General features: G+C 35.7%; 1 protein-coding gene across 1 annotated transcript; it reads left to right on the top strand.

Annotated features, from left to right (window-relative positions):
- The first annotated feature begins 621 nt into the window (after positions 1 to 621).
- On the top strand, positions 622 to 6,544 carry LOC114195924 (ADP-ribosylation factor GTPase-activating protein AGD1-like). Its single transcript, XM_028086372.1, is given in 20 exon segments — positions 622 to 666; positions 938 to 1,014; positions 1,414 to 1,514; positions 1,770 to 1,840; positions 2,143 to 2,205; positions 2,550 to 2,594; positions 2,822 to 2,887; positions 2,995 to 3,042; positions 3,130 to 3,225; positions 3,293 to 3,334; positions 3,426 to 3,647; positions 3,757 to 3,888; positions 3,967 to 4,188; positions 4,263 to 4,343; positions 4,509 to 4,805; positions 4,901 to 5,046; positions 5,120 to 5,207; positions 5,353 to 5,560; positions 5,563 to 5,836; positions 6,177 to 6,544. Coding segments are annotated over 20 exon segments (2,460 nt in total). The 3' UTR covers positions 6,313 to 6,544.
- Positions 6,545 to 22,978: the final 16,434 nt, after the last annotated feature.

The following is a 22,978-nucleotide window of genomic DNA, read 5'->3' as shown; positions in this document are numbered from 1 at the left end:
TTGAAATTTATCTTTATTATTAAAGTAAAAAATAATAAAAATTGTTTAATTATACTTTTATCTTTTACTTAAAGGGAAGAAGTAATTATCTTCACTGTTAACCATATAAATTTGAATGTGGAGAATTGAGTTTTAAAATTTAGTAAAGATAAAATCAGTTAAAAAGAACTAAAAGAAACAAAAGATAAAAAATAATGTAGTATATGTAGCAAAATGTTATTTAGCCTAATTTGTAGATATTTTCTGAAAGGAAAGACTAAAAGGAGGGTGGAATGGCCCCTATATTGAAGGAAAATATATAGACGGTTAAAGTTGGAAACCAGTTGTTTGTGAGTGTGACAATGTATGACTAGATGGAGACAAAAACATAAGAGCCAGATGAGATTTGGAGCCACATGTGCAAATCCCTAACCACAACTTCAAACCTTCAAATGCGCTCTCAAAATAACATTAATCTTGACAAAAACTAAACAAACAATACATGTTCCTTCTTTTGTTGTCTTCTTTCGTCTCTCCAACTATTACAATAGGACTTCTCCTGAAAACAAAATAACAAGACAAAAGAACAACAAAATAAAGAAGACAAGAATATCCATATTCCTTATTAATTATTTTCCGGAAATGGATTTCTCAAAACTCAATGACTCGCCCATGTTCCGGCAACAGGTTATGTTCTGTTTGTTCTTTCACCCTTACAATATCTATCACAAGATTATTGAAAAAAATATATATATGTATTAAAGAACAATGTTGGTGTTATGTTGATATGTTCCTGTTACGCAAAGGGTAGTGGCTATTTATATAAAAAATGGTATTTTGTAGTTGTCAGTATATATTTTTCATTTTATATATATGTTTGTGGTTAGTTTGATGGTGCATGTGCTTGAAATGAATGAGTTTCTTAATCGTAATCATGAATGGGTGTGGATATATGCAGCTTCAGTGCATGGAAGAGAGTGCAGAATCGTTACGCGCGAGATGTTTCAAGTTCTACAAAGGAACTCGAAAGTACACGTGGGTTTTCCATGCCATTGTTTTTGTTAATGTTTTGTGTATTTCGTGTTTCTAATTGAATACGTAGTAAGCGTAGGATATTTGTACATAAAATTAGACCTTCATTTCATTTCTCTCCTAAGAAAGCCCATACTTGATGATACTTCAGTATAAATACAAGAAATGCCAAAACCTTTATACCTGAACTTGTTCATCTTTAAGGCATGTTGGAACTTTAAATCTGGAAGGATTTTGGTCAAACCTCAACTCTCAAACAGAAAAATAGTTCTCAATACATATAATAACTCCAGAAACTTTTGTATATGCCTTGTGCACTTGTATAAATTAGTTTAATTATTGGTATTTCGTAAGTATATGAATTTTTGTGTCAAGTAATTACTTTATATGTATGATAAATAGGGAAGGGCTTGGAGATGCATATGATGGAGATATTGCATTTGCAAGTGCTCTTGAAAATTTTGGAGGAGGGCATAATGATCCTCTGTTTGTGACTTTGGGAGGTAAGTTTTGTTGATCTCTTTCCTCCTATTACATTTTCTTCATAAAATAAGCTTTTAAGTAAACATATATATATGTATATATATATATATAGAGGTTGAGAATAACAAGTCATTTATTGTTATTGGATGTATATACACTCCCGTTCTGAGCATGATATGCTTTAAATTATGCTTTTTTTGAATATTCAATGACAAAATATTTTATTTCATACTATTAATTTTGATAAACTAATTTGTGCTGGTATTACATATCAGGACCAGTTATGACCAAATTTGCTATTGCATTCAGAGAAATGGGTACACATAAGGAAGTTCTTCGGTCACAGGTAATGATTTGTGCATTGTTGCCAGTGTCTTTATTTTTCAGCAATTTTTTTCTTTTATTTAGGCCATACCAGTGATGAAACTTGTGGTTTTCCCGCTCATATTTATAGAATTTTGGCTTCTATTATGTGTTTAATGAGTTAGTTTCTTCTGGTTCATATTTTCAATCTATGCATCTTTTTAAATTTGAATATTTGACTAGATAATATAGTTGAAAATTTCCTTTTTCTTAAGATTTTATAGTACAGAAAGAGTTGTTATAACTGTGATTGCTAAATTGACTCTACTTAATGTGGCTTCTTAGGCGGAGCACATGCTAAATGACCGATTACTGAACATGCTAAACGTGGATATCCTAGATGTCAAGGTACATAGTGTAGAAGAAACTTTGAGATGTTTTAAATATAATTATTACTGTGGATAATGTTAATATTTTATTGGTTCACTAATCAAAATTAATAAGTTGAAAGTAATGAAATCGTGACTGATGGAATAACTTCATTACAAGACTATATATAAGTAAAGACTTAAAACAATAAACATTGAATTAAAAGCTACCTCTGATGATGAAACTCAGTTTTAAAATTTGACAACCTTCAAAAGGGATAATGCTTCTGAGAATTGATTCTCTTATGTTCAACAAGACAATTTTTTCCTTCAAATGACTTGTAATCTGTTTTTCATCCTTGATGTTTTATCTGTTGCTTGCAGGAAGCTCGAAGGCGATTTGAGAAAGCTTCCATTGTACATGATCAGGTGCTTCTAATTAGGTTTAAGAAAATTGTAGAGTAATGGTTTTTGCTTCCATGTTTTCCCTACCCCTATTGAATGTACAAGTCATGTCATGATCAACACAAGTTTTTTAATGGGGAGAAGAAATTCAGGGCATTTTTAAAACAAATTAGATAACACAATCTGTTAAAAGTTCATTGACCTCTGACTCTTGATTATAACACAAATACAACGTTGATTTTATGCAACAGGCACGTGAGAAGTTTATGTCACTAAGAAAAAGCACTAAGATTGATGTTGCCACTGTCGTAGAAGAGGTGGGTCATGTAGCTATTTTTTGGCATTTTCATTCATGAATATAGTCTTATCTTATCATGGGTTACCATTATTTTTTTCAATCTAATTTGGTAGAGAGACATTCCAGGAATTGCACAATGCAAGAACCTCCTTTGAGGAATCTCGTTTCAATTTGGTAATCTTAGTTGAACAAGATATGCTGCTTTTGGATATTATGGAATGAATAAACTTAGTACTAAACACATTTCATCTTGTATTCTAGGTTAGTGCTCTTCATAATGTTGAGGCCAAGAAGAGGTTTGAGTTTTTGGAGGCTGTCACTGGTGTTATGGATGCTCATCTTCGGTATTATCGACAGGTATATGACATTTTCAATATGAAATATTGCACATGTAAAGTTTCTAAAACTCATTTCCCTTTTGCAGGGATATCAGCTATTACATGAGTTGGAGCCTTTCATCGTCGAGGTTTTTTCCATTTACTCTTAACTTATTTTACTTGTAACTTTAGGAAACTCACTTCCTAAAAATGAATGGAATATTTCTCTGATATTTGCAGGTTTTGGCTTACACCCAAAAGGCAAGAGAAAGTTACAATGAAGAGCAGATTCGTCTTTGTGAAAGAATGCTGGAGTACAAAAAACACGTTCATCAAGAAAGCATGATGTCCTTGACTGGCCCTTATATTTCTCCCAGTAGAGATGGGAATCCAGTGCAGCCTTTTTCAAGGATATCAAATAAAGTGGCAGATGCTATAACAGAGTCTGCCGAAAATGGAAAGGTATCTATCTAAACCCATGACAATGTCTCACTGTGTGAAATAATTCCAAATGACATGAATGGATTTTGAAACACCCATTTACTGATCCCTCCATGTGCACTACTTTTAGATTCAAATCATTCGACAAGGGTATCTCTCAAAGAGATCCTCAAGTTTGAGGGGTGATTGGAAGAGACGGTTCTTTGTTCTTGATAGTCGTGGAATGCTTTACTACTTTCGTAAACCATGGAATGGATTACATGTAAGTATCATCAGCATACACCCTCTAAACTAGCTAGCTAGGTGATAATGCTGATTTTAATTTCATGATCTTAATCAGGGTAGCAGTCAATCACTACATAGAAATTGTGCCACCGATAACAGTGCTGGAATTTTGAGTCGCCTTCTTTCTTCACATTACCATGGAGCTATGCCTGATGACAAATGTGTAGCACGTCACACAGTGAACCTTCTCACATCAACAATCAAGTCTGATGCTGAACAATCTGATTTAAGGTTCTGCTTCAGGATTATTTCACCCTCAAAGAGTTACACCTTGCAGGTATGTATTTCCCAACATTTACTCACCTCTCTACTTTTGCATTTTATCTTCTCACCACACTCAACATCATGCAGGCAGAAAATGCTGTGGATCAGATGGATTGGATGGAAAAGATAACTGGTGTAATTACTTCCTTATTGAGTGTACAGACACTGGTACATCATTTAATCACAAATATTAACTTTTAAAATACTATGATTTTTTTGAAGAATCTAGCATTTCTCATCAAATGTCTTGCATGAGTATTCCTCAACCATTTTTTAACAAAAGTCTTGTAAATGCACCCACTGATGCCTGTATTAACCGTGATTGTGTGACAGTCTGATGTGTCAGAAAATGGTAACGGTCCCTCTGCCAACAAGCTTCTTTTGTTACAAGGTTCTCCAGATGATGATCTAGCATTGCATGGGGATTCTATGTCATCCGAAGACTCGCAAAAGAATAAGCAAAGTTCAAAAAGTGAAAAGCCAATTGATATTCTTAGAAAAGTTAGTGGCAATGACAAATGTGCTGATTGCGGCAAACCTGATCCAGATTGGGCATCCTTAAACCTTGGCATCCTTATATGCATTGAATGTTCCGGTGTCCACCGGAATCTTGGTGTACATTTATCAAAAGTAAGTAATTGAAGATCATGTTATTGTGTAAGTTTTTCATGATTTTATTTTTTCTTATTGGTTATGAAGGCAAAATCAACTTTTTTTTTTGACAGGTAAGATCACTGACCCTTGATGTAAAAGTATGGGATTCAGCTGTCTTGAGCATGCTTCAGTCACTGGGGAATCTCTTTGCCAACTCAGTTTGGGAGGAACTGTTGCAATCGTCAGGTTCTTCACAAATAGATGAGAATCCTGATGGGTGAGTTTTGCTAAGATTGATGGGATTAACTGTTTAAACTTTCACACTAACATACATCGACCTTACAATGTAGATCCAAGCCGCAAAAGAAGTTATTTCATGCAAGAAAACCATCACATGATGACCCTATTTCACTCAAGGAGAGGTTCATTCATGCAAAGGTAATAAATATTATATGCTAAATGAACCTTTTATATATACACCTAAGAGAATGAATATTCATGGCGTTTCATGTTTTACACAAAAGATAACTTTGATTAAAAACTTGTGTTGAAGTAGTGGAATATCTGGTTTGTGTTGTTGCAGTATGATGCAAAAGTGTTTGTTTGCCGGGTAAAGAACAACGTTCTCCTTTCACAACAGGTGGCAGAAAGCATCAATGCCAATGACAAGAGAGCAGTGTATCGACACATTGTAAAATCAGACGTAAATGTCAATGCTATTAGTCGTGAAGCAGGTACATTTAATCCTAGAAAAAAAATGCTCCAATTGAAAAAGCAGAAAGCCCTATTAGAATAATAATGCATTGTTGTGCAGGCTTTTCTTGCAACATGCCTTTTTCAACTCATGATCCAAACACGTCATGTGAAAACTCAACTCAACCGGTGGAAGACGTACAAGATGGTTCTAGTGTGCTTCACCTGGCATGCCGAAATTGTGATGTTGCAATGGTAGAGCTACTCCTACAGTATGGTGCAGACGTAAATGCTAGTGATTCTAAAGGAAAGACACCACTACATTACTGCACCATGATGGGGAAGCATGCAACTGCAAAAGTGCTTATTACAAGGTAATTAATTGTTTTGAAACATATCTCAAGGGAATTGGATATACATATTTAAAATTAGACTAAAATGTGTTTTTATTTCTGAATTTTTACACAAAATAAAATTTATTTTTATCGAAACTGTCGTATACTTTGATTCCAAACTTTGATAAATAATAAATATAATAATTTGAATGTCAGTTTGAAACATATTTAACATGTAAAAAAAATTAAAATGATTAAGTTAAAAAGATTATATCTATTTATTTTTAAAGAAACAAATTCTTATTTGACATCAAAATTCTTTGATCTTAAAATTATTGGTGTTAAAAAATTTAGTGAAATAAGTTAGCAATTATTTCAGGGGGGCGAATCCACTTGCCGTAGACAAAGAAGGCAACACTCCTTTTAAGCTTGCACCTGAACCTGATCCTGTTGACAAAGATACTGTTCCTCTTAACTTGGAAACGACACCCCCTCAAAACTCACCAGAAAAATGATTCATGCACACCTTGTGTTAATCTGCACCGGAGAGATAAAAAGATAGAAGAGACAGATAGATGATTCGATGTAACAGGAAAGCTTCAAAAATGAGAAGTTTCAATTAGGTGTGTCTTGCATAGTTATTCATATATAATGTATTATAACATTGACACATCTTCATGAGTTTTGTTTATAGCAATGTATTTATTCAAGTTTGAACATTCATTAACTATGCAGACATGATACACAATGTCCAACTGTGGAAGTTATATATATGTATATATAGTCTAACTCATGGATGTTTTTAGTTCTCGATTGAAAAATTAACTTTCTTTCATGACTCAATGCTATATAAAATACTTTGAAGGTGATAACAAAATAAAGTCTATTAATAATAAAAAATTTATTTTAATCTTATAAAAATTAGTATCTAAAGATGTGAGTATAAACATCAAAAGATGATTCCAACAAAGAATCGCACTTAGTTCGTCCACGTATCACTAAATTATATCTAAATTGGACCGAGTTCAATACACATTTTCATCACAAACGAGATTTTCAAGCTTTGCTATAAAAGCTAAATCTCACAATTTTTGAAACCTTAATGTTGTGTTTGGACGAGGTAATTTAGAAGAGTAATTCATTTATTTGAAGAATTTAAAAATTTTTACACTAAAATAACTTGTATGGATAAAGTAATAAGAAAGAAATTTAAATTTAAGAAATTTTGGAAGGTATTTCAGATAAATAAAGTAGAAGAACTTCAAATACTTCAAAAAAATAAAAAAAATTATAACTTAACTCCTTTTCACTCCACTCATGAAGGTCTAGACGGGTTACCGAGTTAAAGGTTGAGAAGACTCAGTAGGGGTAAAGGTTGAAACGAGGGTTGGACCGAAGGTCGAGATTAGTCGGTCAGGCCAAAAGTTAAGATAAGTAGGCTCAAGATCAAGGTCATACAATTTGGCCTGGGTCAAAGCCCTAGCTGAAGGTTGAGCTAATTCGATCCAAGTTGAAGATTGAGACAAGTCGATCTAGGCCGAAGGTCAAGATGAGTGAGTTTGGACCAAAGGTCGAGGCAAGTTGTTTCGAATCGAATGTTGAGCTAAGTATACTCGAGTTGAAAGATATAATCGAGTTATTTAACTATTTTTAAAATGGAATTGATACGATCCTATTTAGGAAAGAATACAATCGTTTTTTAATTAGAATTTCTTCCATAAAATAGATTAAACAAATAAGAGAATAACTGATATCGCTGTCGTTAGGCGATCAAATTACCACTACTTTAGCAACTTCAGTATTGCCAGTTTGTAGTGAAGAAAATAGTTAGGGTTAAGATAACCCTGAGTCGTCTCACAACGAATACGAAATTGATCTCAAATATTTGATTCTCAAAAATGCAATTTAAAACTAGCAACTATAAAAATAGGGGGGTTTTGATATGCAAAGAAAATGACACGGAAGATTGTAAACACAGTAATAGTAAATAGGTCAATTCCACTGCTTTTTCTAAATAAGATTCTTCATTGGTTATCTAGAGATTATTGTTAAATTAATTATTGTTGTTGATTTACAAATAAATCAATGTAAAGACTCAATTCATTTGTTGGCATCCTCACTTTTAATCAAAGTACAGTCTCAATTAAAAGTGAGAATTGTTTAGATTGTCCATAGTAAATTTAATCAAAATACAGTCTCAATTAATTTTACTATGCCTAATCATGTCTATTCCTTTGTTTCTTTACCAAATAGAAAACTTAATTAATCAAAGTAAAGTCTTAACTAATTTTAGTTAAAGTAATTACCTCTAATCAAATTAAAGTCTCAATTATTGGCAAAAACTTATTTAATCAAATGAAAGTTTCTAAACAAAATCAAAGTAAAGTCTCAATTTAATTTAAAAACCTTTTAACTCATATGATTAGCATGCATGTAGATTTAAAATCATTATTTTCTATTCGATTAAGAAGCAAAGGACATAGATAAACAAAAACCACAACAATAATCAAAATAACAAAACATATAAATTCATCTAACCTCAGAATCCATTTAAGAAATTACAGTGGAATCAACCCTAAAAGCTTAGCCCTCCATGGCTTTGATGGAATACATGATAATATGATGAAGGAAAGAAAATAAAAGAAGAGAATGAGAGATGTGGTGGAGACGGTATTTGCCAAAACCAGAGAGTTCTAAGTGTCTAAGCTGTAAGTTGTAAATTGTCAGTCCCCCGCTTCTGCTCCCTTAAGTCTCTTTATATAGGCTTCCACTGGGCTTTGGGCTTTATATGTCAGTTGCTAAAATCTTTTATTTTTATTTAATTAATTAGCAACTTAATTGCTGTCCAATTTCCAATTCTGCCCCTCTCTTTTAACCATATTTGCAGTTTTGACCAGAGTTGACTGCTGACTTTGACCAGTTGACCAGAGTTGACCAGTTGACCAGTTGACCAGTTTGACTGTCCTATCAGATGCTGACACGTGGCGCAGAGTACTCTCTCTCCAGAATTAGGGTTTGCTGCTCCTTCCTCCCTTGGCTCTACGTGACGGCGCAGCTGACGGCAATGGCGGCTGCTCTGGCTTCTTCTCCGGCGAGGTGTAGTGCAGATCCTAGTGCTGTTCCGTCTTCTTCTCGTTTCACGGTGTTGCAGCAACGAAGTGATGCCAGTTCCGCAACTGCAATGGTTCGAAGAGGTGCGCGATGGAGAAGGTGGTGCGGTGGTTCTGCAGGAGATGGTGGCAGTTTCCACTGCTGCTGCTGCGCGGAACTGTGATGGAGGCGAGAACGTGCGCGGAACAGGCTTCGCGGAGGCGTGGTGGTGGCCGGAAGAGATGCTGCGATGGTGGAGTTGTTGCTGCAGCGGTGGCGTGCGAAGCTCGATGGAGATGGTGGTGGCGTGGTGCAGATTCCGGCGAAGTGGTGCAGGTTCGTGGCTGCTGGTGCGCGGTGGTTCAAGTGAAGGTGGCGGAGGTTTGTGTGTCTGGTTCGATCTGCGGCGGTGACTGCGGAAATGGAGCAGGTGCAATGGTGCGGTGCTCGCGGTGGCGTTCTGCGCGAGAAGATGGAGGTGTGCTGCGCGTTGGTTGCTGCTGTGGTGCGGAGAAGGTGCGATGCGGGGTTGCTGCTGTTTCCGGCGAGTTTCAGTGGTGGCCAGCGAGGAGATGGCGGCGGCGGCTGCCATGGTGACGGAAGGAGAGGAGAAAATTAGGGTTAGGGTTTTGGGAGATGAAGATGATGACGTGGCAGCCTTCCATTGGACAGTTTGTTAGTGCAAGGATTGTTGCCACGTGGCTTGCTTTGGTTGGCTAATTTTAAGAGGTGGGGATTGCCACATGGCATGATCTGGTTGAGTGGAGTTTAAGTGGTAGGAGGGGTGCAGAACAGGTTTTTGTGGTCCACTTGAGGGAGGAGTGTGCAATAAAATCTGGGGGTGCATTTAGCTCCTGATTTATTCTTTTTCAAGAATTTCTTGATTTTGGACTTATTTTGTAACTTTGAATATTTCAAAATCACATTATTAATTGACCAAAAATAAATTCCAGCTGCATTAACAAACGTTAAAATATCCAATAATATTTTATGCAACTAAAATCAATTTTTACGCCACTTTTACCAAACTTACTCAATAAATCCAATATCACAAATCCTAATTAAATCAATCTTTAAGCACAGAAAATTCAATTAAATCCCCAAATTTAAATATTAAATGAGGGCAAAAATTTGAACTCATCACACCCCACACTTATCCTTTGCACTCCTGGGCAAAATTGAACATTTCAAAACTTTATTCTGAGGTCTTTTATTCCATATTTTCAGTGGATTAAAGAATGAATACAAATGGAAACAGATCAATCTTCTAGAAATCATGTTGTCATGCACAAACAAATGGATAAAATTCTGTTTTTCCACACATGAGTTAATCTTTTGAGTTTACAAGATAATCAATATGAAAGAGAAACACTCAAGTTAAATATATATTTTCTCACCAAGATTCGCTCAAGTGTTTTGGCTTGTGTTTTCCACTCAAAATACCCATGCAAGTAAACACTCTCAATGCTTAGCAAGACTCTAATATTCACAGCTTTCAGAAGAACATGCATTCAAAAATCATGAGGAATTTCACAGGTTATAATGAGGCCAAGGCAAAGGTAGGAAAAACTTTAGGATTTGTGTGTTTTTTGAAATAGTAGGAAGAAAGAGTTATGGAGCATAGTTTCAAAACAATCCTTTTTTTTTTCTTTGTTTTTTTTTCTCTTTTATCCTTTGTTGCTCTTTTCGTTTTCAGACAGCAATCATTTTTCATTTCAACACTCTGTCATCAACAATTATTTTCCTTTTGCCATTTTTACAACTTTGTGGGGGAAATACGCACCCCACACTTTATTCCTCAACCAATTCTCAACATAATCCACTAGCTCCTGCTTTCTCCCTAAGGACAAACATGGTCTTTTTCTTTTTAAGGTTTAAACAATATGCTCAAAACAAGAAAAAGAGGTTTAAGCTCAAGGGGCTACCAATGGATCAATGTCATGGTTAGCTTATTTGGCCAAGTAGCTAAAACAAGAAATGTCTCAGTCATATCAAATCATGCATGTTCACCTAAGATGCAAAACAACAGAATCAAGCTAAACATTTGAATACCAACAAGACATGAGCAAAATCACACAAGAAAAATAGGAATGACCACACGGTAGTTCATCCTTACAATGAAGCTCAAAACTCACTAAGGTCAAAAACTCTTTCACAAAAGATTTATTCCAGAAACTCTCAAATCAACTCAATCAAGTAAATCACAGAAAACAATCCATTCATAGCACATGACTCTTATTTTCTCAGAATTATGACCGTTCCAATTAGTAAATCAAATCCAAAAATCCAATGTCAATATGTTTTATTGAAAGCAGAAACTTTTTTTTTATAATAAAAACAAACCAAAAACAAATTTAGAAAAGGAAAAACAAAAAATAGAAAACAAAATCAGAAAAAGGGGGAAATCTCCCCACACCCCCACACTTTATCCATGCATTGTCCTCAATGTATTCAATATGTATAAAATGTAAAGAAAAAGTATGAAGTGTACTTACCTCCTCAAGGTGGAAGGTATGAGGGAGAAGTCAAGTTCATCTCATCCATCGTCTTATTCAGCATATCTTGATTTTCATTGAATATTCGAAGACGATGCCCATTAACTTTAAAAGTTCTTGCTGAAGATTCTTCCTTGATCTCCACTGCTCCATAAGGGAAGACTTCTGTAACAATGTATGGTCCTTCCCAAGTAGAATGCAACTTACCACTCATGTGACCAAGCTTGGATTTGTATAGTAAACACCTTCTGGCCTACCTTGAAATCCTTTCTAACCACAAGCTTTTGGCCATGGAACTTCTTGGTTTTCTCTTTGTAGAACTTTGAATTTTTCATAGGCTGCCAAGCCTAATCTCCTCTAGTTCTTGCAACTGAAGTTTTCGCTCATTTCCTGCTTCTTCCAAAATCCAAGTTGCATGCTTTCACGGCCCAATAGGCCCGATGTTCAATCTCCATAGGTAGATGACAAGCCTTTCCAAAACCACCCTGAAAGGTGACATACCTATAGGTGTTTTGTAAGCTGTCCTGTGTGCCCAAAGTGCATCATCCAATCTTGTGGCCCAATCCTTTCGACTAGGCTTCACTACTTTCCTAGTATCTTTTTAATTCTCTCTATTAGAGATCTCTGCTTGTCCATTGGTTTGGGGGTGATATGGTGCAGCAATGCGATGTGTCACCCCATACTTCTTCAACATGTTCTCAAGTAGCCTATTACAGAAATGAGTCCCCTGGTCACTGATGATGGCTCGTGGTATCCCAAATCTGCAGAAAATGTTAGACCTGACAAAACTCATAACAACTCGAGAATCATTAGTCCTTGTAGCTATGGCTTCCACCCATTTGGAGACATAGTCTACAGCAAGCAAAATATAAGAAAACCCAAAAGAAGGAGGAAAAGGACCCATAAAATCAATACCCCAAATATCAAATACCTCACAATATAGCATGGGTTGTTGAGGCATTTCATCCCTTCTTGTAATGGATCTGGCTGCCCTTTGGCACTGCTCACAATTTTCATATACCCTCTGTGCATCTTTAAAAATGGTAGGCCAATATAATCCACAATCCAACACCTTCCTACCTGTTCTTTGTGTGCCATAATGTCCACCAAAAGGAGATGAATGACAGAACTCAAGCACATGAGGTATCTCGATATCTGGAACACACCTCCTTATGACTTGGTCACTACCAATGCGCCATAAGATTGGGTCTTCCCAAATATAGTACTTTGCCTCACTTTTTAGCTTGATTCTTTCATATTTGGAGAAGGAAGGAGGAATAGCAGAAACAACCAAATAATTAACAATGTCAGCAAACCAAGGTTCAGGAAACATACCTTTCACAGCAGTCAATGCTAGGAGGACTTCATCAGGAAAGTCATCCTTAATAGGAATGTTATCTTCTCCATTTTCAATCCTGCTAAGATGATCAGCTACCAAGTTATGTGCTCCACTTCTGTCTAGAATCTCAATGTCAAACTCTTGGAGCAGTAGCATCCATCTGATCAACCTTGGTTTCGAATCTGCTTTCTTCAGAAGGAATTTTAATGCTGCATGATCAGTATAAACAATTACCTTGGAACCAAGTATATACGGTCTAAATTTGTCCAAGGCAAACACAACAACCAATAATTCCTTCTCAGTTGTGGTGTAGTTAGCCTGCGTTGTGTCCAATGTTCTGGAAGCATAATATATCACATGTGATAGCTTCCTATCTTTTTGTGCAAGCACCGCTCCTACTGCAAAGTTTGATGCATCACACATCAACTCGAATGGTAATGTCCAATCAGGTGGCTGGATGATAGGAGTGGTGGTAAGCGCCTTTTTCAATGTATCAAATGCATCTTTGCACCTCTCTCCAAAGTCAAATACTATATCCTTTTGCAACAAGTTGGAGAGAGGGTTGGCTATCTTGCTGAAGTCCTTGATAAACCTCCTGTAAAATCCTGCATGTCCAAGAAAAGATCGAACCTCTTTCACAGAAGAGGGGTAAGGCAATTGTGAAATAATATCAATTTTAGCAGGATCTACAGATATACCATTCTTGGAAACAACGTGACCTAAAACTATACCTTGTTCCACCATAAAATGACATTTTTCAAAATTTAGAACAAGGTTAGTTTCTTCACATCTCTCCAAGACTCTAGCAAGATTAGACAAGCAATGATCAAAAGATGAACCATATACATTAAAATCATCCATAAAAACCTCAATACAATGCTCCAACAAATCTGTAAAAATACTCATCATACATCGCTGAAATGTTCCAGGAGCATTGCAAAGGCCAAATGGCATTTTCCTATAAGCATATGTACCGAATGGACAAGTAAAGGTAGTTTTATGTTGATCCTCTAGGGCAATACAAATCTGAAAATACCCAGAGAATCCATCAAGAAAACAGTAATGAGACTTACCTGCCAATCGGTCTAACATCTGGTCCATGAATGGTAAAGGAAAGTGGTCCTTCCTGGTGGCCTGGTTTAGTCTTCTATAATCAATACAGACCCTCCAGCTATTCTGAATACGAGTAGGAATCAACTCGTTCTTCTCATTCTTGACCACGGTGATCCCAGATTTCTTGGGGACCACATGTACAGGACTCACCCAAGTGCTGTCAGAAATAGGATATATAATACCTGCTTGTAGCAACTTGGTGACTTCTTTCTTCACAACCTCCATCAGCTGAGGATTCAGTCTCCTCTGAGGTTGCCTCACTGGCTTAGCATCCTCCTCCAAGAGTATTCTGTGCATGTAGAAAGAAGGACTAATACCAGGAATATCTGCCAAAGTCCAGCCTATTGCTCGCTTGTGATCTTTGATAACCTGCAATAGCTTTTGTTCCTACTCGTTAGTAAGCAAGGCAGATATAATAACAGGGAGTTTCCCATCCCTCTCAAGATAAACATATTTCAAATGAGATGGTAAAGGTTTCAACTCCAAAGTGGGTGGTTGTTCCACAGATGGCAACATTTTATTGCCTAAGGTAATTTCAGCCACCTCAGCATCACACTTGGACGCCACAGAGGTATCAAATAGTGACACCGCGTCCTCCATATCACCTGTTTTACAACTTTCTCTTCCGTCTAAAATTGAGCCCGAAATATTCGAAAAAGAAAAATCCAAAGAAGAAGAAAAACCAGATAAAACGTCCAAAAGTCCAAAAGCATAATTGTTCACTACATTACTCAATAAATCAATACAAAACAAAGAATGGTCTTCAATTGGGTGCTTCATGGCTTCTAGCACGTTGAATTGCACCTTCTCATCTCCTATCTCCATAGTCAAGGATCCTGTATGCACGTCTATCTTGGTACGTGTTGTCATCATGAATGGTCTTCCCAAGATGATTGTGGTTGAACTCCTTCCTTCATCATCCTTCATATCCAAGATGTAGAAATCTGCAGGAAAAATTAACTTGTCCACACGGACAAGAACATCTTCTAGCACACCTGCAGGGTTAACTGTGCTACGATTGGCCAACTGAATGACCACACCAGTAGACTTAAGAGGTCCAAGATGAAGTGAAGTAAAAACAGATAAAGGCATTACATTAATGGAAGCTCCTAAATCTAACATAGCATTGTCAAACTTAGTACTTCCTATAATGCAGGGAACAGAAAACATACCTGGATCCTTACACTTTTGCGGCATTCTGACTGCAGGCTTCTTAGTTAAGCTAGAGACATTTCTTCCCATGTTCACTACCTCTTTGTCCATAATACGCCTTTTATGTGTACATAATTCTTTGAGAAACTTGGCATATTTAGGAATTTGTCTTACAACATCCAACAAAGGGATGTTTATCTCCACTTTCTTGAAAGTATTCAGGATTTCTTTGTCTAACTCCTCCATCTTTTTAGTTTTTGGTTTCAAACGGTTTGGATAGGGAGGAGGAGGAGAATAAGGAGAAGAATTTTCAGAGGAAGTATTAGGGGATACCAACTTGGAGTTATCACTGGGTGCAGGTATTTCAGATGTTGCTTGTGTTGCTTCATCTGATCTTCCTCTTTCATCATTAGGTACAACTTCATTGTCCTTATCTTCATCTTCTTGGGCATCCCCAAGGCCTTGTATTTGCTTACCCGATCTTAAAGTAATAGCACTTACATTTCTCGGGTTGATTACAGTTTGTGCAGGCAAATTGCTTGAGCCTTGCTGAGACTTCATCTGATTTAACTCATTTGCCATTTGTCCAATCTGGTTCTGCAAGTTTTGATTGGTTGCTTCCATCGTCTGTTTCAACTCATTGATTTGTCCCTTCATCATGTCAGCCATCATTTTCATCATTGCCTCCATGTTTGAATCACCAGAGGTTGCCGCTGGTTGTGGTTGTTGCCTTTGTTGAGGTGGAACATAGACTTGTTGGTGTTGAGGCTGTTGATTTCCCCATTTCTGGCTGGGATATTCCTTCCAATCTGGGTTGTACTTGTTGGAGGACAAATCATGGTTGTATTGCTGCCGAGGTGGTCTATTATTGCCATAGATGTTTGCAGCATATGCCTGAGGTTGTTCATTGTCTAACGTCCCTGTCTCTTTTAACATAGAACAAGCCTCTGTAGGATGATTAGTAGAAGCACAAATTCCACATAAAGTAGAAGGGATAGGCTTTTTCTGTAAGTCTGTCAAGGTCCTTACCATGGCTGCTAAGTCATCCAACTTCCCTTCTAATTTCTTGTGATTTGCAAGATATGAAGCTTCTACTCCATGGGTTCCCTTCAATAGAGTTATAGAATTACTCCTTGTGGAAAATTGTTGATGGTTCGACGCCATAGTTTCAATCAATTGTCTTGCATTTGTTGGCGTTTTGTCCACCAATGACCCTCCACTTGCAGCATCTATCATTTGTCTATCCATGATACTCAATCCCTCATAAAAGTACTGAATGAGGAGATGTCGTTTATTTGGTGATGAGGACAAGAAGCACACAACTTTTTGAATCTTTCCCAATACTCGTGAAGACTTTCTCTTTCTTGTTGCCTTACCCCATAAATATCTTTGCGAATAGCAGCAACTCTAGATGCTGGAAAAAACTTTTCCAGAAATAATCTTTTCAAAGTCTCCCAAGTATTGATGGATCCTGGCGGAAGGCAGTATAACCAATTCTTAGCAGCATCTTGCAATGAGAATGGAAAAGCCTTAAGCTTGATATGTTCCTCTGTCACTGTTGTAGGTCTCATGGATGAACAAACAACATGAAATTCCTTCAAGTGATGGTATGGGTCTTCTCTTGCTAATCCATGGAATTTGGGTAAAAGATGGATTAACCCAGACTTAAGCTCACATTCTCCATCTGGATATTGGATGCACATGTTTTGTGTAATTGCTGCATCCGGTGAAGCCAACTCTCTTATTGTTCTTTCTTCCATTCTATCTTCTTGAAATTCTGGTTCAGGTGATGGATCAGAAGATATGTTAATCACCGGAGGTGATTCTAGTGGTACACTTTCAGTGGTAGGTTCAGATGATGATGGTGCTCCTTCAGTAGAACACCTGAGATCAAGTCTCCTACGTGATTTACGCAAGTTCCTTTCAAGTTCTGAATCAAGTTGATAAAATTGACCCGGATTGGCCCGAGTCATGCACTATGAGAGTCCACCTGAAAGTGTTTCCCTGTGTGTTTTTTTTTTCTTCCTATTCTTGTTTTGGAGAAAGATTTCAAGAAAGAAATGAGTTAAGATGTCGTTGGGTCTACTCCCAGGAAAGAGAGGTGCGTCACAATGGACAACTTAAATACCAAGTCTTTCCTAGACAGAGTTTTCCAAACTAGTCTCAAAAATTTCTTAAAAGAAATTCTTAATCAAAACAAAAATAGAAATTTGCTTGGAATATATTAAAAGAAAACTAGAGACTACAAAATAACAAACTATATTAAACGTATATGCGTAAAATAAAAATAAAAAATAAAAATAAACAAATAAAATAAAATAAATAAAAACAGAATCAAAATAAAAGAAATACTAACCGTACTCCCCGACAACGGCGCCAAATTTGATATCGCTGTCGTTAGGCGATCAAATTACCACTACTTTAGCAACTTCAGTATTGCCAGTTTGTAGTGAAGAAAATAGTTAGGGTTAAGATAACCCTGAGTCGTCTCACAACGAATACGAAATTGATCTCAAATATTTGATTCTCAAAAATGCAATTTAAAACTAGCAACTATAAAAATAGGGGGTTTTGATATGCAAAGAAAATGACACGGAAGATTGTAAACACAGTAATAGTAAATAGGTCAATTCCACTGCTTTTTCTAAATAAGATTCTTCATTGGTTATCTAGAGATTATTGTTAAATTAATTATTGTTGTTGATTTACAAATAAATCAATGTAAAGACTCAATTCATTTGTTGGCATCCTCACTTTTAATCAAAGTACAGTCTCAATTAAAAGTGAGAATTGTTTAGATTGTCCATAGTAAATTTAATCAAAATACAGTCTCAATTAATTTTACTATGCCTAATCATGTCTATTCCTTTGTTTCTTTACCAAATAGAAAACTTAATTAATCAAAGTAAAGTCTTGACTAATTTTAGTTAAAGTAATTACCTCTAATCAAATTAAAGTCTCAATTATTGGCAAAAACTTATTTAATCAAATGAAAGTTTCTAAACAAAATCAAAGTAAAGTCTCAATTTAATTTAAAAACCTTTTAACTCATATGACTAGCATGCATGTAGATTTAAAATCATTATTTTCTATTCGATTAAGAAGCAAAGGACATAGATAAACAAAAACCACAACAATAATCAAAATAACAAAACATATAAATTCATCTAACCTCAGAATCCATTTAAGAAATTACAGTGGAATCAACCCTAAAAGCTTAGCCCTCCATGGCTTTGATGGAATACATGATAATATGATGAAGGAAAGAAAATAAAAGAAGAGAATGAGAGATGTGGTGGAGACGGTATCTGCCAAAACCAGAGAGTTCTAAGTGTCTAAGCTGTAAGTTGTAAATTGTCAGTCCCCCGCTTCTGCTCCCTTAAGTCTCTTTATATAGGCTTCCACTGGACTTTGGGCTTTATCTGTCAGTTGCTAAAATCTTTTATTTTTATTTAATTAATTAGCAACTTAATTGCTGTCCAATTTCCAATTCTGCCCCTCTCTTTTAACCATATTTGCAGTTTTGACCAGAGTTGACTGCTGACTTTAACCAGTTGACCAGAGTTGACTAGTTGACCAGTTTGACTGTCCTATCAGATGCTGACACGTGGCGCAGAGTACTTAGGGTTTGCTGCTCCTTCCTCCCTTGCCTCTACGTGACGGCGCGGCTGACGGCAATGGCGGCTGCTCCGGCTTCTTCTCCAGCGAGGTGTAGTGCAGATCCTAGTGCTGTTCCGTCTTCTTCTCGTTTCACGGTGTTGCAGCAACGAAGTGATGCCAGTTCCGCAGCTGCAATGGTTCGAAGAGGTGCGCGATGGAGAAGGTGGTGCGGTGGTTCTGCAGGAGATGGTGGCAGTTTCCGCTGCTGCTGCTGCGCGGAACTGCGATGGAGGCGAGAACGTGCGCGGAACAGGCTTCGCGGAGGCGTGGTGGTGGCTGGAAGAGGTGCTGCGATGGTGGAGTTGTTGCTGCAGCGGTGGCGTGCGAAGCTCGATGGAGATGGTGGTGGCGTGGTGCAGATTCCGGCGAAGTGTTGCAGGTTCGTGGCTGCTGGTGCGCGGTGGTTCAAGTGAAGGTGGCGGAGGTTTGTGTGTCTGGTTCGATCTGCGGCGGTGACTGCGGAAATGGAGCAGGTGCAATGGTGCGGTGCTCGCGGTGGCGTTCTGCGCGAGAAGATGGAGGTGTGCTGCGCGTTGGTTGCTGCTATGGTGCGGAGAAGGTGCGATGCGGGGTTGCTGCTGTTTCCGGCGAGTTTCAGTGGTGGCCGGCGAGGAGATGGCGGCGGCGGTTGCCATGGTGATGGAAAGAGAGGAGAAAATTAGGGTTAGGGTTTTGGGAGATGAAGATGATGACGTGGCAGCCTTCCATTGGACAGCTTGTTAGTGCAAGGATTGTTGCCACGTGGCTTGCTTTGGTTGGCTAATTTTAAGAGGTGGGGATTGCCACATGGTATGATCTGGTTGAGTGGAGTTTAAGTGGTAGGAGGGGTGCAACTTAGTGAAAACTGGGGGTGCAGAACAGGTTTTTGTGGTCTACTTGAGGGATGAGTGTGCAAATAAAATCTAGGGGTGCATTTAGCTCCTGATTTATTCTTTTTCAGAATTTCTTGATTTTGGACTTATTTTGTAACTTTGAATATTTCAAAATCACATTATTAATTGACCAAAAATAAATTCCAGCTGCATTAAGAAACGTTAAAATATCCAATAATATTTTATGCAACTAAAATCAATTTTTACGCCACTTTTACCAAACTTACTCAATAAATCCAATAATCACAAATCCTAATTAAATCAATCTTTAAGCACAGAAAATTCAATTAAATCCCCAAATTTAAATATTAAATGAGGGCAAAAATTTGAACTCATCAATAACGTAGAATAAGATACATGATATATGTCACAATCTAGCAAATTGATAAGTAAAGGAAGATTCACCACAAAGAGGCCACTCTTTGATAATAATCGATAATAAGGATGCCATAATCAATAAGATTGATAAGTCAAGGAAGATTCGTCACAAAGATGTCAATCATTAAAAAGAACATATCAATCTTCCACTTCCCAAATCTCGTGAACTATATTTTTCTCTTTTCCTATATATACCCTTCTTGAACATCCTAGTTAATGGCTTATGAGAAGGACTATTTTGATGGCAGTAATAGCCAAGGAAAGTGTTCCGAGGAAGTGCTTCAACCGATTGGAACATAGTTCGTGTTCTTGGGTGCAACTTCAACCCTTTCAAGTTCTTGTCATGCTTTTGATCTACCGGTGAATTCTTAGGTGTCCCTTTTAATTCCATTGGTGTTTTGAATATCTAGCTTCTCTTTATTTATCTCAATTACGTAGCTTAATAATCAATTAACACTTTGTCGAATTTGGATTCCACATGGATTTTATTTGCATATAAATATGTTGTATAATATATCTTGAAGGGATCTTATTATTCCATATAACAATTGGTCACCTTCTGGCCACGACAAGTGGGAGTTTTGTATCTCTCTTTGATGTTGAGACTTGTAGGCAGATGCACACATTTCAAGTGTTAACATGGACACAAAACTACAAACAAATAAGAAAATAATAATTGGTGCTACAATTAACAAAAAAACACAAAAAATAGATAATTTTCACGAATCAAATGTAGAAATGCATAATTTAAACGAAGAACACGAAAAAAAAAATTAGAAACTCAAAGAATACTAGATACTAGAACCTAGCTTTGGATATTAAATGATATGATCTTATCCATGAAAGAGTTTGATTGTTTTTGAATTTGAATTCCTTCTGTAAAATATATTAAAGAATTCAAATAATAACACAAAATAAGAAAGAGTTGATATACGCCACAATCTAACAGATTGAAGTAATATAGTAGATTGATAAGTAAAGGAAGATTTGTTACAAATAAGTCACTCTTTGATAAGAACTGATAATAGAGACACCACAATCAATAAGATTTATAAGTGAAGAAAGATTCGTCACAAAGATGTCAATCTTTGATAAGAACTTAAGGCCTAAGCCAAGAACAAAGAGAATCTTCTCTTTAATGAAATAAAATTATATATGACTAAAAAGTGTTTACTTCAGCTTTTGGTACCTCTATATATAGACACATAAGTTTACAAAAACCTAGAAACCCTATAAGAAAGCCCGAAGCTCAAAAACATAAAAAAAATAAACTAATTTCTAAAAGAAAGCCCAAAGTAAAAAAAAAACATAGAAAGATAAACTAATTCTAATTTTGTTAAGAATTATTCTTCAAATGTGCTTCAAGGCAATGTGCTTTATGCCATGATATTAATTCCTTCATGTCCTTTGAATGCCGAAGATTTCTCTTCAAGTGCTTCTTGTATGGAGTCGTGAGATAATCCTCTATCAAGAATTTTGCCTTAAGAGAGAAATTAAATTGCTTTATACAAAAAAGAATATTAAATTTTAAAGTATTTCGATTACTTTACCCAAATATACTATTTAATAAATAAAGAAAAACCAATCATATGTAATTCAAATGCTATGTAATTCAATTTTTTGAAATTGTTAAAATCTACTGTCCAAATCGACATATCATTGATTTTTACCATTTAAGTATTTTTTACTTTTATTATGGATCTTGATTCTTTGTTTGTATAAGTATAGTGTTGCGTCGAAGTGGTCAATTTATTAAGGATAAATAAATAAAAAATAGGAAAAGAAATTATGTACGTCAAAGTAGTAGGTGTTCATTTTGTTGTACAGTAAGATACATTTCTTTCTTTCATAACGTAGCATGCAAATATTTGAGATTTTTCTCCAAAGCAGCATTGTTTCATATTTTTTTCCCAAATATAGCATACATGTGCTTAATATTATAGAATTGGCATGGTTTTGGAAACGAGGTCAGAATTCAGTCCACAGGGAGCCGAATTCTGACCTTCATTGGTCATTTTTCTTTTTTTGCTTTCCCAGTCATAATTTGATTCTAAATTGGTTTTATTTATTTTTTTCTCTCTTTTAAAAAATGGAGGAATAAGATGTAAAAAGAATATTATATAGGATTTAGTATTGTATATTAAGTTATTTTAGGTGTTATTTGAAAATATAAAAGTAAATCTAAAAATTTTATTTTTGAATTTGTTGAGTATTATTTTTTTATAATAGTAATTTGGAAAATAATTGTATGAATTATAATAGAAGTAACAAAAGTCAAAATAATTATTATATAATGTTTGAGGTGGTGTTTTACTATTTATTTATTTTTTGTTTATTGAATATTTAAAAAAAGTAGTGGAAGTTAAAAATTAGTTTGTATTTTTATTTTTGTACTTTGATTTATTTATAAAAATTTAATTTATAAAGTATATTTGTTTGGACACAAATAAATAATTTATATTGTGAAATGAAATAGTAGTTATTAACTTTAAATATAAATTTAAAAATTATGCTTTTAAAATACTGTAATAAATAAACTATTAAAAAATTGGTTGAAATTAATTAGTTTTCTTTTGACTTGAAATATATTTTTAATATATGTGTTTTTTAATTGAAATTTATAAATTATAATGGAAGAAAAAATATATTTATTTAGTGAAATTCATTACAGGTATCCTAATTGACATAATTAAAAATAAAATTAACTTGACTAGTACTAATGGAATGGATATTTAAATTTCACACCCTATGGATCTGTATTGAACCAAGTATTCAGTTCTTGCCTCATTTCATCAAAATTAGGTGGACGTATATATGTTGTTTGGATGAACAATTCAATATATTGTCAAGTGTCAGGACGTGACACAGACAAGTCCAAACGTTGAACTTCTTTTCATTACATGATCATTTGTGCAACATCATTATCTATTTTGACTTCAGCTGTGTCATGGATAAATTTATTGTTGACTACCCTCATGGGATAAAGGTAGTTAATATGAGTTACTACGGAATAGGTCCCACAATGTATTTTTTGTGTTATTTTTTATAGAAGCTCATCAAAGGTGAAATTGTGGGGGATTGA

Source organism: Vigna unguiculata, chromosome 9 (genome assembly GCF_004118075.2).
Source record: "Vigna unguiculata cultivar IT97K-499-35 chromosome 9, ASM411807v1, whole genome shotgun sequence".
Lineage (NCBI taxonomy): Eukaryota > Viridiplantae > Streptophyta > Magnoliopsida > Fabales > Fabaceae > Vigna > Vigna unguiculata.
This window is presented reverse-complemented; position numbering and strand designations above follow the sequence as displayed.